At 37.3% G+C, this 18,107-nt stretch overlaps 1 protein-coding gene across 1 annotated transcript in view; it reads left to right on the forward strand.

The window, feature by feature from the left end:
- DIPK1A (divergent protein kinase domain 1A) overlaps positions 1-18,107 on the forward strand; it is a 130,124-nt gene that overhangs the window by 87,175 nt on the left and 24,842 nt on the right. The window contains exon 2 of the mRNA XM_005894680.2: positions 155-289. Within this exon, the coding sequence (XP_005894742.1) occupies positions 155-289 (135 nt within the window). The remainder of the gene's footprint in view (positions 1-154; positions 290-18,107) is intronic.

The raw sequence follows: 18,107 nt of genomic DNA on the forward strand, positions 1-18,107 counted from the left end.
CAGTGAAAGTACACATTGTTCTAGGAGAATTGCCATATGAAAGCCTAGAATATATATTGAGTGCTTCCAAGAAAGGGGGAAAAGTCATGTTCTAGGACAGTGAATGCTGACTGTGTGCTGAATGATTGACTGTTATGTGCTCTTTTACTCACAGGCTCGCTTCTCATATGTGCGAATGAAATATCTTTTCTTTTCCTGGTTGGCGGTCTTTGTTGGAAGCTGGATTATTTATGTGCAGTACTCTACCTATACAGAACTATGCAGAGGAAAGGACTGTAAGAAAATAATAGTAAGTATTTTTTATTTTCTAGTATATGAAGAAACCTATTCTCTAATTGAAGTAGAGTTGATTTAAAATGTTGTACCAATCTCTGCTGTGCAGCGTGACTCAGTTATATACATATACACATTCTTTTATTTATATATGTATATATATATTATTTTCCATTATGGTTTATCCCAGGAGGCTGGGTATGGTTCCCTGTGCTATATGGTAGGACCTTGTTGTTTATCCATTCTAAGTGTAATAACACATTAAAAAACTATATTAATAACAGATATATTTATTACTTATACATAGACTAAAATTATTTTCAAAAAGTAAAAGTTAATCTGATTTTGAGTTGTGTTGAACTTCTTACCATTTTGATATGACCAAATTAGTAGAACTGTTCCCCACTTTGAAAAACTCTGTATTCAGAAATCTGAGTAAGCCAGACTAGTATGAGAGCATACTTATTACAAAGAGGGATTCTTGCTTTTCAAATATATTTGAAGTTTAGTTTAATCAGATGGATTTTTAAATATTTATAATATGAAAGTGTTATTTGCATCCATCCTTTCTGGAACATATCTTTTGAATAAATGGAGTCATTCTCGAATGCTGAAAATATTTGTAAAAAGTATATACGTGTATTTATTATTTAATTTCTATCCTACTGGATATATCTTAGGAAAATCACTAACAGAATAAGATTTCTAGTAGTAAATATTGGTTCCATAGCACTTATATTTTAAATGTTTGAGGATAATACTTAACTCCTTGTTTTCTGCTAATATCTTCTATATAAATAATATTAAAACATCTAAGAATTCATCTAAGAATTATATTTTTATCTAATAATTATTGAGATCCCAATTATTGTAACTTGTTAATGGTTCTAATTGTTGAATGGTTACTTTTTAAACAGGCCAGTGACGTAGGTGTGTACATTTAGCAATAAGGCATCCTGACCTTATGAACTTAGAGTCTAGTAGGGAAGAAAATGAATAATTACAGTAAGGTAAGATAATTATTATAATTATTACAGTAACAAATGATATAGGGTCATAAGATAGGGAGACCTGAAGCTTTCCAAAGTTTTAAGAGAATAAAAATCAGGTTAACTCTAGACATTCTGTCAGTCAGAATAAAAATAAATTATTCCCCAGGAGTATAATATTCGCTTAGTAGTCAGAAGAGAAATACTAATATAAGAAGCAAGGGAATTAATTAGCAAAGAACAGTTCCAAATCAAGGAAGGTTGAAAGATGTCAATCTCGTGTTCATTCCAATTGGCCATTCCAGATCCTTGAAGACTTTAGGAAACTCTGGGGGCAGGCAGTGTACTGGGTACTTCATATCGTCATTAGTACTTAAAATGATCCTGTGAAAGCCCCCCCCAAAACCCACTTTACAAATAAAGAAATATGACTAATAAGAGAGAAGAATTTGCCTTTCCTGGTGGAGCCAGAATTTGATCCCAACTCTGTGTGTATAGAAAGCTCATGCTCTTTCTGCTACCCAGAGTCAGAAAAGACTGATAAAGGGAGTTATAGATTAATAAAGCTAACAAAACCCCCCCACAGAACCCACCAGCTCAGCTTCAGTGAAGAAGAAAGAAGTTATATAATCAACTATAATAACATGTAAATAACCAAAACTATTTGAAATGTTTATTTTCCTTTTTTAAGGTCACCTTTCTCAAAGTGGGTTTCTTGAGGCACCTTAAAAGGTAGTCCATGAGTCAGATATACTTGAAAACAGAAAGTTAAACAAAAATAAAGAGTTGACTTTACTGAGGACTTCTTAGGATCTTTAATATACTAATGTGTGTTCTGCATCTCCAAAGAAAGCAAATATATTTGATTAGGCGAAAAATCCATCCCCACTGTAATCCTCCCAGAAAGACCTATTAACATCATCTGGCTATGTTAGAATACTGTTCTAAGAGATTAGAAATAGACATGGTTTTTATCTTGTTTTTAATATAGTAGCCTTTAAAATGTAAGGCATATGTTGGTACATATTCTGTTATGAGTGAAATTATAGTTTAAGTACCTCATTTTTCATTTTAATGGTAAGAAATGAAAGCAAAACATAATTCTAGCATAATTTAATGGTTATCTTTCTAAAACTTCAAAATAATAAACAAGTTTTCTAAGCCTAAAATATATCTTTTTCCTAAGACTGTCTTAAAAAAAAAAAAAAAATTATAGTTTCTCTGCATTTGGGAATTATGTTCTTAAACTTACCCAAACTGGCAATACTTTAAGACCAATAATACTAAATAGTACTGATATGGCATAGGAATTGTGTAATTAGAAAAGAAAGCAGTGGGGCTTCCCTGGTGACTCACTGGTAAAGAATCTGCCTGTCAATGCAGGGGACATGGGTTCAATCTTCCATAAAGATCCCACATGCTATGGAGCAACTAAGCCTGTGCCTCACAGCTGCTGAGCCTGTGCTCTAGAGCCAGGGAGCTGCAACTGCTGAGCTCACGTACCTAGACCCTGTGCTCTGCAACAAGAGAAGCCATGGCAATAAGTCTGTGCACCACAGCTAGAGAGCAGACCCTGCTCGCTGCAACTAGAGAAAAGCCTAAGCAACAGCAAAGATCCAGCACAGCCAAAAAGAAATAAAAGTATTTTTTTAAAAAGAAAGAAAACAGGCAGAGAAAATATTTTTAAAGTATATGTTAAAGCTTCAAAGAACTAACAAGGTAGTGAGGAATTACTTGATTAAGATCTGAGAAAAGGGAGACTTGCCTGGTGGTCCAGTGGCTAAGATTCTGTGATCCCAGTGCAGGGGGCCTCGGTTCAATACCTGGTCAAGGAACTAGATCCCATGTGCCACAACTTCAGAATTCGAATGCCACAACTAGAGATCAAATATCAAAGAAACTAGTGCTGCCAGTAAGATTCAGCATAGACAAATAAAATAAGTAAATATTAAAAAAAAAAAGATCTGAGAAAGGATAAGATTTAAGAGAGGTGAGCCTTGATTTTGTAACTGTGTTTGCCTGGAGATAGATGACCTAAAATATAGTCTTTTTTTTTTTTTTTTTAACGTGATAGTTTTATCATTTATTTTAAATCCAGTAATGCATAGTTCTCATTTAAGTAATCCAGTTCTCATTTAAGTCTCACAAATACCTATATAGCTAATTATTGTCATATAAATTTCACATGAAGAGAACAAATTTTAGCACTGACAATATGAGAACTCTATTGTTTGATTATGAAACCCATAAATTATGTTCTGACAAGCAGTAATTATAAATATATAGGGTCATATATTTAAATTTTTGTATATTTTTCCATATACATCACCAAAAAGTATCTATTGGTTCTGTATTAGTATTCCAAGAACTACAGTTGTTGAGACCAGAGCAGTCAAAATACTGTACTTGGAAGCTATTACTGAAACCAGGAGTGAGTTACCAATAGTCTCAGCACATAAATCAGTTTAATATGGAAAGATTTTGTTGTCATTGTTGTTGTATTGTTTACTTTTCCTTTCTTTTTAAAATCATGGTAGGAATGAGGTTTGGAGAACGGCATCTCATAAATTTTTATAGGATGCATTTTCATTTTTATTCATCTCAAAGTAATTTCTAATTTTCATAGTCTTATGAGGCTAGGAAGATAAAAATATAGTACAGTTTCTACCAAGAGTGGGACCTTGGTACACCGTGCTTTGGGCTGAGATCCCAAAGGGCTAGACCCCAAGAGTGAAGGTGAGCTAAAAGAATCTCAGAAAGGTGAGCTGACTCTTGTAGCTTCTTTTTCCCTTGAGGAATTTGCTGATACTAGGCATGAGCAGGCGTCTGAGAACCAGGACTGTATGCTGGGAGACCTTTGCTCTGGGGACAAGAAACCAGCAAGCTTTTATAGAAAACTAAGGGAACCTCAAGCAAACAGGCAGTTATCCTGTTGGGATGTTTGCCAAATCCTGGGCTTTACAGAATGGAAGGCTAAAAAAAATCTCATTGGAAAGCCTTTGAAAAGCAGACATTTTGGCAGTCTCACAAGATACAGACTAGAGTTATAAACCTGCCAGAGGGAGAAATCTCAATGAATTCCCAGGGTCTCAGTTAAAAATCCTGGAGGGTTGTGCTCTTGGAATGGAGATGAACCCAAAGTAGCTTGACCTTTACTGGAGACGCAATTAAGCCTGCACTCAGCACAGCCCCCTGATTGGTTTAAGGTGATCAGTTACCATATCTGCCTACTAGAGGAAAGGGAAATCCTCTCTGGAGGCATTATGTACAAAATTACAGGGCATACCAAAAGACAAGATGACATGACCGAAACCCAAGAAATAAACATGGACAATAGAAGCAGATCCATAGATAATCTAGATATTGCTGTCATCCAAAAAAGATTTTTAAATAACTGTGTACATGTTCAAATATATAGGAAAAAAACAAAGGTAGAGAATATAAATTTTTAGAAATGGATAATTTCAACAGGGAATTAAAATGTATTTAAGAGAATCAGGAAGACAATATAGAAGTTCCTCAAAGTTAAATATAGAATTACCATATGAATTACCAGCAATTCTACTTTTAGGTATATACCCAAGAGAATCGAAAGCAGGGACTCATATACTTGCACACCAATGTTAATAGCAGCATTATTCACAGTAGCCAAAAAGGTCAAAACTCTCTAATGTCCATTAGCATAAAGAAAATGTGACATATCCATACAAAGGAATTTTAATCAACCTTTAAAAGAATGAAATTCTGGTGAACGTGCAATGTGGAGTAACTTTGAAAACACAATGCTGAATGATATAAGCCAAATGCAAAAGGACAAATGTGTGATCCATCTATATGAGATACCTAGAATAATGATTACACAAAATCATTACAAAAATTGGTTTGACTCCACTTGTTTGACTTAGTATGAATAGAATGCTTGATTTCTGATTTATAGTAACCGAAGACTTTGATATAGTTTCATGTATTTTCACATCTAGTATTACTGCTAAAAGTCTAGAAAATTTATTATCTTAGTGATTTAAAAACACTTGAGTGAAGCTTGAACTTTTGGACATAAATGGTATGGACCTAACAGAAGCAGAAGATATTAAGAAGAGGTGGCAAGAATACACAGAACTATACAAAAAAGATCTTCATGACCCAGATAATCATGATGGTGTGATCACTCACCTAGAGCCAGACATCCTGGAATGTGAAGTCAAGTACTTCTGCTTTATTGACTATGCCAAAGCCTTTGACTGTGTGGATCACAACAAACTGTGGAAAATTCTTCAAGAGATGGGAATACCATACCACCTTACCTGCTTCCTGAGAAATCTATACAGGTTAAGAAGCAGCAGTTAGAACTGGACATGGAACAACAGAGTGGTTCCAAATAGGGAAAGGAGTACATCAAGGCTTTATATTGTCTCCCTGCTTATTTAACTTATATGTGGAGTTATTTACCTTATATTCTTAACCTATATAGCTTATTTAACTTATATTCTTTTATACAAGAAAATTAGAGATACCAAGGGAACATTTCATGCAAAGATGGGGCTCGAAAAAGGACAGTAATGGTATGGACCTAACAGAAGCAGAAGATACTAAGAAGAGGTGGCAAGAATACACAGAAGAACTGTACAAAAAAGATCTTAATAACCAAGATAATCAAAATGGTTTAATCTCTAGTCTTTCCCATTCTATTGTTTCCTCTATTTATTAGCACTGATCACTGAGGAAGGCTTTCTTATCTCTCCTTGCTGTTCTTTGGAACTCATTCAATGGGTATATCTTTCCTTTTCTGCTTTGCTTTTGGCTTCTATTCTTTTCAGAGCTATTTGTAAGGCCTCCTCAGACAGCCATTTTGCTTTTTTGCATTTCTTTCTCTTGGGAATGGTCTTGATTCCTATCTCCTGTAAAATGTCACGAACCTCACTCTATCAGATCTAGTCCCTTAAATCTATTTCTCACTTCCACTGTATAATTATAAGGGATTGGATTTAGGTCATACCTGAATGGTCTAGTGGTTTTCCCTACTTAGTTCAATTTAAGTCTGAATTTGGCCATAAGGAGTTCATGATCTGAGCCACAGTCAGCTCCTGGTCTTGTTTTTGTTGACTGTATAGAGCTTCTCCATCTTTGGCTGCAAAAAATATAATCAGTCTGATTTTGGTATTGACCATCTGGTGATGTCCATGTGTAGAGTCTTCTCTTGTGTTGTTGGAAGAGGGTGTTTGCTATGACCAGTGCGTTCTCTTGGCAAAACTCTATTAGCCTTTACCCTGCTTTAATCTGTACTCCAAGACCAAATTTGCCTGTTACTCCAGGTGTTTCTTGACTGCCTACTTTTGCATTCCAGTCCCCTATATTAAAAAGAACATCTTTTTGGGTGTTAGTTCTAAAAGGTCTTAGAGGTCTTCATAGAACCGTTCAACTTCAGCTTCTTCAGCATCACTGGTCAGGGCATAGACTTGGATTACCATTATATTGAATGGTTTACCTTGGAAATGAACAGAGATCATTCTGTTGTTTTTGAGATGGCATCCAAGTACTGCATTTCAGACTCTTTTGTTGACCATGATGGCTACTCCATTTCTTCTAAGGGATTCCTGCCCACAGTAGTAGATATAATGGTCATCTGAGTTAAATTCATCCATTCCAGTCCATTTTATTTTGCTGATTCCTAAAATGTCAGTGTTCACTCTTGCCATATCCTGTTTGACCGCTTCCAATTTGCTTTGATTCATGGTCCTAACATTCCAGGTTCCTATGCAATATTGCTGTTTACATCATCGGACCTTGCTTCCATCACCAGTCACATCCGCAACTGGGTGTTGTTTTTGCTTTGGCTCCATCTCTTCATTCTTTCTGAAGTTATTTCTCCACCGATCTCCAGTAGCATATTGGGCACTTACTGACCTGGGGAGTTCATCTTTCAGTGTCCTATCTTTTTGCCTTTTCATACTGTTCATTCAGTTCTCAAGGCAAGAATACTGAAGTGGTTTGCCATTCCCTTCTCCAGTGGACTGCATTCTCTAAGAACTCTCCACCATGACCTATCTATCTTGGGTGGCCCTACACGGCATGGCTCATAGTTTAATTGAGTTAGACAAGGCTGTGGTCCATGTGATTAGATTGGTTAGTCTTCTGTGATTGTGGTTTTCAGTCTGTCTGCCCTCTGATGTAGAAGGATAAGAGGCTTATGGAAGCTTCCTCTGGGAGAGACTGACTGAGGGGAAAACTGGGTCTTGTTCTGATGGGCGGGGCCATGCTCAATAAATCTTTAATCCAATTTTCTATTGATGGATGGAGCTGTGTTCCTTCCCTGCTATTTACCTGGGGCCCAACTATGGTGGAGGTAATGAAGATAATGGTGACCTCCTTCAAAAGATCCCATGCGTGTACTGCTACACTCAGTGACCCCAACCCTGCAGCAGGTGACCACCAACCCATGCCTCTGCTGTCACCAACTTAGACAGCATATTAAAAAGCAGAGACATTACTTTGCCAACAAAGGTCAGTCTAGTCAAAGCTATGGTTTTTCCAGTAGTCATGTATGGATGTGAGAGTTGGACTACAAAGAAAGCTGAGTGCTGAAGAATTGATGCTTTTGAACTGTGGTGTTGGAGAAGACTCTTGAGAGTCCCTTGGACTGCAAGGAGATCCAACCAGTCCATCCTAAAGGAAATCAGTCCTGAATATTCATTGGAAGGATTGATGTTGAAGCTGAAGCTCCAATACTTTGGCCACCTGATGCAAAGAGCTGACTCATTGGAAAAGACCCTGCTGCTGGGAAAGCTTGAAGGCAGGAGGAGAAGGGGATGACAGAGGATGAGATGGTTGGATGGCATCACTGATTCGATGGACATGAGTTTGAGCAAGCTCTGGGAGTTGGTGATAGACAGGGAGGTCTGGCACGCTGCAATCCATGGAGTTGCAAAGAGTCGGATAGGACTGAGAGACTGAACTGAACTGAAACTTTTAATCCAGTTCTGAGCCTATAAAGTGATACTATGTTGTAAAAAGAAGAAAAAAAAAAACAGAAGAAATTAATGTGATACAGTATTATTAACTAAAGTATAGATTTTGTTCAAATTTCACAAAATTTTATGCTAGTGTCTATTATTTGTTTTCATACCTTATTCAAGACTCCATATTATGTTTAATTGCATTGAGCAGCTTCAGCTGCATGCAACAAATTCTGGTAAATTCTCTTTTCATTTTTATTCTTTGCAAATATTTTCTAATTTTCCTTGTTATGGCTTCTTAGAAACATCTGTCATTTAAAAGTGGACATTTAATTTCCAAATGCATGGGATTTTTAAAATATCTTTGATATTAATTTCTCATTTAAATGCTTTCTTCTCTGCAGTAACTCTCTGTTTTTTCAGTCTTCTAATATTGAGGCTTTCAATGGCTAAATCAAAGATCTCTCTTGGTAAATGTCACATTGCACTTGAAAAGATACAGATTATTTTCAAATATCTTTTGACACTGATTTCTAACATAATTTCACAATGATAAGAGAACAGACTCTGTATGATTTCAGTACCTTTAGACCATGAAATTTTTGCACCTTTTTTTATGTCCCTGGATATGTTCCAGTGTCTCCTATTTTATAATCTATGGGAACTTGAATAGACTTCGTATCCTACCGTTGTGTGAAATTTGTATAAATCTTAATTATGTTGAGTTAGTTCATAGTGCTTTTCAGGTCTACTATATTCTACTTCTCTGTATATCCATTCTATTAATTTTTAAGAGTTTGATATTGAAACTCCAACTAAAACTCTTAATTTGTCTGCTTAAAAAATAATTGTAATACATAGTGGAACTATATGTAAGCTTGTTTTGTAATTTCCCAGTCTCCTATAAATGTGTTATCATACTTTCATAATTTAAAACATAAAAAAGAAAGACAAAAAAACTATTACACATAAATAGGGAAAAAGGTAAACGGAGTTAAAATGTTTAAAATCCTTATCATATTGCAGAGTAGGGGAAAAGTATTAATTAACTTTAGACTTACTAATTCAATTATGTATTTTGTTATTTCTAGGATAGCCTCTAGAATAGAAAAAGAGCACATCATTTCCAAACTAATGTAGGAAAATTGGGATAAATAATAATACTCAGTCCTAAAGATAGCAAGAAGGTCAAGAAAAAGAAACATAACAGGCAGAAGAAGTAGAAAACACATAATAAGATGATAGATATCACAAATTAAATTCCCTGGGAAACAGACTCAGAGACTAAGATTTGCCCAAAGGAAGTTTGTTGGGATGGTCTTTTGAGATTAACATCTGTGAGGGAGTGAAGAAGCAAGATAGACCTGAAGAAATTTAAACTGCAATGCAGTGGTAATAAACGCCTCAGTTGATTCTACAGGGAACCTGGAACTGGGATGGGCTTGCAGAGATGCAGGCATTTATAGAAAGCATCACTATGAACAAAGCTAGTGGAGGTGATGGAATTCCAGTTGAGCTATTCCAAATCCTGAAAGATGATGCTGTGAAAGTGCTGCACTCAATATGCCAGCAAATTTGGAAAACTCAGCAGTGGCCACAGGACTGGAAAAAGTCAGTTTTCATTCCAATCCCAAAGAAAGGCAATGCCAAAGAATGCTCAAACTACTGCACAATTGCACTCATCTCACATGCTAGTAAAGTAATGCTCAAAATTCTCCAAGCCAGGCTTCAGCAATATGTGAACCGTGAACTTCCTGATGTTCAAGCTGGTTTTAGAAAAGTCAGAGGAACCAGAGATCAAATTGCCAACATCCGCTGGATCATCGAAAAAGCAAGAGAGTTCCAGAAAAACACCTATTTCTGCTTTATTGACTATACCAAAGCCTTTGACTGTGTGGATCACAATCAACTGTGGAAAATTCTGAAAGAGATGGGAATACCAGACCACCTGACCTGCCTCTTGAGAAATTTGTATGCAGGTCAGGAAGCAACAGTTAGAACTGGACATGGAACAACAGACTGGTTCCAAATAGGAAAAGGAGTTTGTCAAGGCTGTATATTGTCACCCTGCTTATTTAACTTCTATGCAGAGTATATCATGAGAAACGCTGGGCTGGAAGAAACACAAGCTGGAATCAAGATTGCCGGGAGAAATCTCAATAACCTCAGATATGCAGATGACACCACCCTTATGGCAGAAAGTGAAGAGGAACTAAAAAGCCTCTTGATGAAAGTGAAAGTGGAGAGTGAAAAAGTTGGCTTAAAGCTCAACATTCAGAAAACGAAGATCATGGCATCCGGTCCCACCACTTCATGGGAAATAGATGGGGAAACAGTGGAAACAGTGTCAGACTTTATTTTTCTGGGCTCCAAAATCACTGCAGATGGTGACTGCAGCCATGAAATTAAAAGACGCTTACTCCTTGGAAGGAAAGTTATGACCAACCTAGATAGCATATTCAAAAGCAGAGACATTACTTTGCCAACAAAGGTTCATCTAGTCAAGGCTACGGTTTTTCCTGTGGTCATGTATGGATGTGAGAGTTGGACTGTGAAGAAGGCTGAGTGCCGAAGAATTGATGCTTTTGAACTGTGGTGTTGGAGAAGGCTCTTGAGAGTCCCTTGGACTGCAAGCAGATCCAACCAGTCCATTCTGAAGGAGATCAACCCTGGGATTTCTTTGGAAGGAATGATGCTGAGGCTGAAACTCCAGTACTTTGGCCACCTCATGCGAAGAGTTGACTCATTGGAAAAGACTCTGATACTGGGAGGGATTGGGGGCAGGAGGAGAAGGGGATGACAGAGGATAAGATGGCTGGATGGCATCACTGACTTGATGGATGTGAGTCTGAGTGAACTCCGGGAGTTGGTGATGGACAGGGAGGCCTGGTGTACTGCAATTCATGGGGTTGCAAAGAGTCGGACACGACTGAGCGACTGATCTGATCTGATCTCTGATACCCTTCTCCCTGATTAATCACTGGATACCATTTTCCATCCTCTCCCAACTTCCTTAAAGAGGATATGACCTTGGATAAGACTGTATTCCAGCTGAGGGCAAGTCCCAAAGAAGGATTCAGCCGAGACCTGTTGACTACCTATGTGCTCAGCAGCTGAGGGAATGAATGCTCCAGTTCTAGAGCAAATATGAGTGGCTTAGCATGGCACTGACTGTCGTATATCTAAACCCAAACATGTTGGTAATTAAATTAAATATAAAGGGACCAAATGCTTCAGTTAAAAGACAAAGATTGTCGGACTGTGTTAAAATTTAAAAGCAATTATATAAGATACACATCTAAAATATAAAGATGCAGATAGATTGAAAGTAAAAGAATAGGAAAACATTCATGCACATATGCAGATTCTAAAAGGAGGAATGTTTAGAGAAAAAACCATGGCTATATATATTCTTGTAAGTTCAATATTGCACAGACTACCTCTTTTTAAAGTTTGAATTAGCTCTTACTGGCTTGAAATGCAATTCCTTTTAAATTTGCTTCCCCCGGGTTACAGGTTTGCAATAGCTGCCTAAGTAATTGTCTGGTCTTCTCCTAAATTATGGCACTATCCACGCATACTTGTTCTGGTCTTAGTAATTCCTGTTTTGAAATGTGGAGTCTACACTGATTATCTCTCTCCCTCTGTATTACTGCATAGACTGTTCTCTTAAGTGGAATGAACTGAAACGGAGCATGTAATAAGATGGCTGGTTTTCAGTTTGGGATATACATACATAACACTGCATTATCTCAAAACCACATTTAGTGAAAACATGCTTGCCAAAGGATTACAGTATCTTGTGTATAAACTCTGAACAGATTTCCTTTAAAATCCTCAGTCAGTTTCATCTTAGTGAACTAAGGAAGATTAAAAAGAGACACAGAAGATCCAAAAGCAGCCCTGTAAATACTGTTTGCTAAAGTTTAATAATGAGGGTTCTTTTCTTTCTTTAAAAGTTGACAGTTTAGCTTTTAACCTTTTTCTAGTTTTTTTCTTATTTTTCATAATTTAATATGTATTTTCAAACATACATATTTAATATGTATGTTAGTCATTATTCTGAGTGCTGTTGATACAGTCGTAACCAGAGTCCATGTCTTAAGAAGCTTATATTCTTAAAGTGGAATATGAATAATAAAAGCAAAAAACAAATAACTGACTTCATATATTAAGAAGGGCAGTGAGAAAGGATATAATAGCAGTATTTAGTAGAGAATGGCAAAGGATCCTATCTTGACCAGAGTGGTTGGGACAGGATTTCCTGAGAGGAGGGCATTTTAAATTGAAACCTGACGAGAAGGAAATAGCTGTGTATCGGGGCATAAAGCATTTAAAACGAGAAAGGAAGTACAAATGTCCAAAGAACAGAGCAAGTTTGGAAAATAGGAGTGGTTTCATGTGTGACTTGTGGAAATGTCTCATTACTTTAGTCACATCGGTGTATCCTCAAACCCTTGGTACTAATGGTACAATACACAAAGTATGAGGAGCCTCTTGACTGTGAGTAGCTCAACCATAACATGTTAGTCTATTGGAGAAGACACTAGCCTGGACTCAAAGAACTAGTCTTACCCTTTCCCGTGATGCATGACTTTGAATAAATGACTTCATTTTATTGACTAGCTATTAGTTCCATTGTACAGGTGAGAAAAGTATTTCTTTTTAAAAATTATTTATTTTTGGCTGTGCTGGGTGCAAAATTTATTTTTGGCTTTTGTTACAGCGTGGGCTTTTTCTAGCTGCGGCGAGCGGAAACTTCTCTTTGTTGCCGTGTGCAGGCTTCTCACTTGGGCGGCCTCTCTTGTTGTGGAAAAGGAGCTCTGCGGCTCTTGGACTTCAGTGTTGCGGCCCGTGGGCTCAGTAGTTGCAGTTCCCGGCCTCAAAGCATAGGCTGAATATTAATAGTTGTGGCACACGAGATTAGTTGCTCCATGGCAGGTGGGATCTTCCCAGACCAGGGATCAAACCTGTGTTTCCTGCATTGGCAGGCAGGTTCTTTAACACTGAGCTACCAGGGAAGCCTCAGAAAATATTTCTGCCCTACCTGCATCACAGATTTTGTGAGGATAAAGTAGAATTGAACCAATTAAGCTGAACGATATTCTGACATATCTGTTTTTTGTTTTGTTTGAAAATAAACGTTTATTTTATCCCACAGTATGAAAAACAAAGACATTTTTTGAGCAGCTGAAGTATCTTGACATATCTATTGAATACAGAGAACTTGACTTCCTTTGGCCTGGGGCAAGTACCCTAGTGCTGGTGCCTGTAACAATTTGTACTTCAGAATTTCCTTAGAAGATTGCTCTGACTCTCTTACTTAGAGCATTGCCTCCAAGGTGAGCATATTGTCTAGGACAGGAACAACAGGTGACTGACACAGTGTTACAGGCAGTTTACTTACGTTTAAGAATCATGGTCTGTCTCAATTTACATAGCTTTCTTTTTCTCTGTATATCTCTATCTCTGTCTTTTCCACTTTCCTTCCATTTGTGTGTAATGGTTCCTATTTATTCTAGTAAAGTGCATCAGCTTTGGAATAAATGAACTTCAGGTTTGAGTTCCAGCTTTGCCATTCCTTAGCTGTATAAGTTAGGCAAATTATTTAGCCTCTATAAAATGGGGATTAATAATACTACATGTCTCATCAGGTGGTTGTGAGGATAAAATGAGTTCATGTATTAAAAGGCTTAATACAATACTTAACACTTGACACATAGTGTTCAATGAATTATTATCTCATTTATACCTTTGAATATGACTAGGAAGATAAGACATATACAAACATATATATGTACATGACATTATATGATCAGTGGTATCAATCAAGGTTCAAGCAGAGAATCAGAGCCAATAAAAATACATATTAAGAGATTATTATTTTAAATTTTATTAATATAAATTTATTAATATTATTTATTAATAACATGGGTGGACCTCAGGGACATTATGCTAGGTGATATGAGAAAGACAAATACCACATGATCATGTTTATTTGTGGAATCTAAAATATTCCACAACAACAAAATCCAGCTCATAGATGCAGAGAACATATTAGTCTTTGCCAGAGGAGGGGGTGTAAGGTGGGCAAAATTGCTGAAGTGGATCAAAAGTACCAAACTTCCAGTTATAAAATACACAAGTCATGAGGATATAATGTACTCGATGGTGACTATAGTTCATAATACTGTAGCCAGTGAATCACAGCCTTGGTCACTGGGCCTTTTGGCTACCTGTAAATTAATATCTTTTCCTCTTTTATATTTTTATAATAAATTTCAAAAACAAACAATATTGAACAAATCAGCTATGTATTTCATATGCATTATGTACCATATGTGAATTAGTCTAATTTAGTAATTAATTACATTTCTTATAAATTCAATATTGAAAATCACTATAGAAAGTTAGTATTACTGCCCTGAGATGTTCTTCACTAACCAATGGATAATTTTTGTCAAAAGATATTGTAAAGAAATGAGAACTGTATTCTGCTCTTCTTTGTTTAAAGGCAGCTCTCACTAAAACTAAGGGCAACCAGTAACTAACCCTAATTAGATGTGCTCAGAAGGATCCATTTTTTCCCAGTTGTGCTTTTTCTTTTTTCCACCAAGCTAGTTATAACATATTATACATTTTCTCTGATCGTAGCTATCACTAATTCACTTGTTATTTCAGCAAAGTCCTATTTTGTGCCTAACCATAAAGAAAGTTTGCAGTTTGGTTTGCTGGGTTCTTTAAAAAAGAAAAAAGAATGAGGGAGGAGGGAGAGAAATTTTCCTTCTATACATTTTTCAGGAAAACTTTAATATTGAAATTTCTGGCGTGTTCCTCCACGATCAAGAGTGTTTGTTCTAAGGCTCTACCTCAGCAAATAATGAGGAATCACTCCCTGTGATACATTCTGGTGAACCTTTGTGACTATTATATGAGCAAATGCTTTAAAATGTAAGCATTAAAAGATGAAAGAGCCCGTAGATTTTATTATAGTCTCTTAAGATTTAATTTCTAAAGATAATAGTTTGTTGCTTAAAACCACTAGCTTCAGTTCAGTTCAGTTCAGTCGCTTAGTCGTGTCCAGCTCTTTGCGACCCCATGAACCGCAGCACGCCAGGCCTCCCTGTCCATCACCAACTCCCAGAGTCCACCCAAATCCATGTCCATTGAGTTGGTGATGCCATCCAACCATCTCATCCTCTGTCGTCTCCTTCTCCTCCTGCCCTCAATCTTTCCCAGCATCAGGGTCTTTTCAAATGAGTCAGCTCCTCACATCAGGTGTCTAAAGTATTGGAGTTTCACCCTCAACATCAGTCCTTCCAATGAACATCCAGGACTGATCTCCTTTAGGATGGACTGGTTGGATCTCCTTGTAGTCCAAGGGACTCTCAAGAGTCTTTTCCAACCCTCAGTTCAAAAGCATCAATTCTTAGGCCCTCAGCTTTGTTTATAGTCCAACTCTCACATCCATACATGACCATTGGAAAAACCATAGCCTTGACTAGACAGAACTTTCTCAGCAAAGTAATGTCTCTGCTTTTTAATATGCTTTCTAGGTTGGTCATAATTTTCCTTCCAAGGAGTAAGCATCTTTTAATTTCATGGCTGCAGTCACCATCTGCAATGATTTTGGAGCCCAGAAAAATAAAGTCAGCCACTGTTTCCACTGTTTCCCCATCTCTTTCCCATGAAGTGATGGGACCGGATGCCATGATCTTAGTTTTCTGAATGTTGGGCTTTAAGCCAACTTTTTCACTCTCCTCTTTCACTTTCATCAAGAGGCTCTTTAGTTCTTCTTCACTTTCTGCCATAGGGATGGTGTCATCTGCATATCTGAGGTTATTGATATTTCTCCCGGCAATCTTGATTCCAGCTTGTGCTTCTTCCAGCCCAGCGTTTCTCATGATGTACTCTGCATAGAAGTTAAATAAGCAGGGTGACAATATACAGCCTTGACGTATTCCTTTCCTATTTGGAACCAGTCTGTTGTTCCATGTCCAGTTCTAACTGTTGCTTCCTGACCTGCATACAGGTTTCTCAAGAGGCAGGTCAGGTTGTCTGGTGTTCCCATCTCTTTCAGAATTTTCCATAGTTTATTGTGATCCACATAGTCAAAGGCTTTGGCATAGTCAATAAAGCAGAAATAGATGTTTTTCTGGAACTCTCTTGCTTTTTCGATGATCCAGCGGATGTTGGCAATTTGATCCCTGGTTCCTCTGCATTTTCTAAAACCAGCTTGAACATCTGGAACTTCACGGTTCATGTATTGCTTAACATATACTAAATTCAAGATACTTAGAACCATGTTTTCAGTAAGATAGCAGTACATAACTAATGGTTTCATTTAGCTTTCATTTACTCAGAATCAATTATTGTTTGGTTCTAGAGGTTCAGTTTGTGCTGTTATCCTATATTTTTTAGAACCAATTCATTTGAAACATACTGCTTTTAAAGTACAAGCTTAATTTTTTCCTTTTAAAAGTATGGCTTTCCTTTATGCCAACTTGAGTTAGGTTCCCAGTCTCTTATTTGCAAACTTACAGGAAAATATTTACTAAACAAATTTATTTCAAATCTTAACAGACATAAGCCCCAGAAGAGCTTCCCATGTGGTTCAGTGGTAAAAAATCTGCCTGCCAAGCAGGGGACACAAGAAACGTGGGTGTGATCCCTGGGTCAGGAAGATCCCCTGGAGAAGGAAATTGCAACCCACTCCAGTATTCTTGCCTGGGAAATCCCATGGACAGAGGAGTCTGGCAGGCTACAGTTCATGGGGTCACAAAACAGTCAGACACAATTTAGCAGTTAAACAACACAACAACAATGTAATTGAGACTGGAAGAAGGGTTGCTAGATTTATGAAACAAAACAGAAATAAAAACAGTATACCCAGTTAAATTTGACTTCAAAATAATGTGTTTTTAGTGTATGTCCCAAATATTACCAGAGAATAGCTAATAATTTTTTAGTATATGTCCCATGCAATATATTTTTTCATTGAGTAATCCTGAGAAGGTTCCAGAAGACTTTCTGGAAGAGGTTATATCTGGACTGAATTTTGAAGATTGAGCAGTGCAGGCAGAAAAAGGCTTGTGCAAAGCTACAAAGATATGAATGAATGCTGCATTCCAGAAACAGCCTGGCTAGAGCAGAGCGCATGGGGAGCAGTTTATAGAGGTCAAGTTAGCAGAGTCAAATTCAGAACTATGCATGTTGTGTTAAGGGTAGCAGAGACTCAATAGCAGGTTTTAAACAGGGAAGTGAGTGATTAGATTTATGTGTCAGAGGAATGTCACTGTCTGAGGCAGAGAGTGGATCGGGTAGGAGACTGTCACACACAGGGAGACCAGTTTTATGTTGTTGTTGTCCAGGCCCAGAGCAGTGAGAGTTTAACCGGCAGCCTTGGCAGTGGGAGTGGAGAGGAAGAAATAGCTTCAAAGTGTATCAAGGAGATAATTTGACCGCCAGCACATGGTGACCAGCTGAACACGGGAGGATTAGGAGGAAGGAGGCAGTTAGGACAGCTCACTGTTCCCTCTCTTGGATGCCTGAGTGGATGATGGTGCCTTTCAGTGAGGCAGGGAATGAAGGAGAATGACCCTCGGAGAGGAAGGCACGAGATGGTGAGTTCAGTTTTGTGAAGGTTGAATATAAAGTACATGTAAGTTATACAAATGGAGATAGGAGATGTCCAAAAAGCACTTAGATATATAATTCAGGAGAAAGACCTGTGTAAGGACAGAGATTTGTTAGAGCCATGGGAATAAATGTTACCATGATGACATACAGAGAAGCCAAAGAAAGTAGAACAAAACCATGGAAAAACAATAATACTTATGATGATGAGAAAGGACTGAAGGTTATAATTCAGAGTTCATAGTCAAACGTGTTA

The sequence above is a fragment of the Bos mutus genome, chromosome 3 (genome assembly GCF_027580195.1).
Source record: "Bos mutus isolate GX-2022 chromosome 3, NWIPB_WYAK_1.1, whole genome shotgun sequence".
Taxonomy (NCBI): Eukaryota; Metazoa; Chordata; class Mammalia; order Artiodactyla; family Bovidae; genus Bos; species Bos mutus.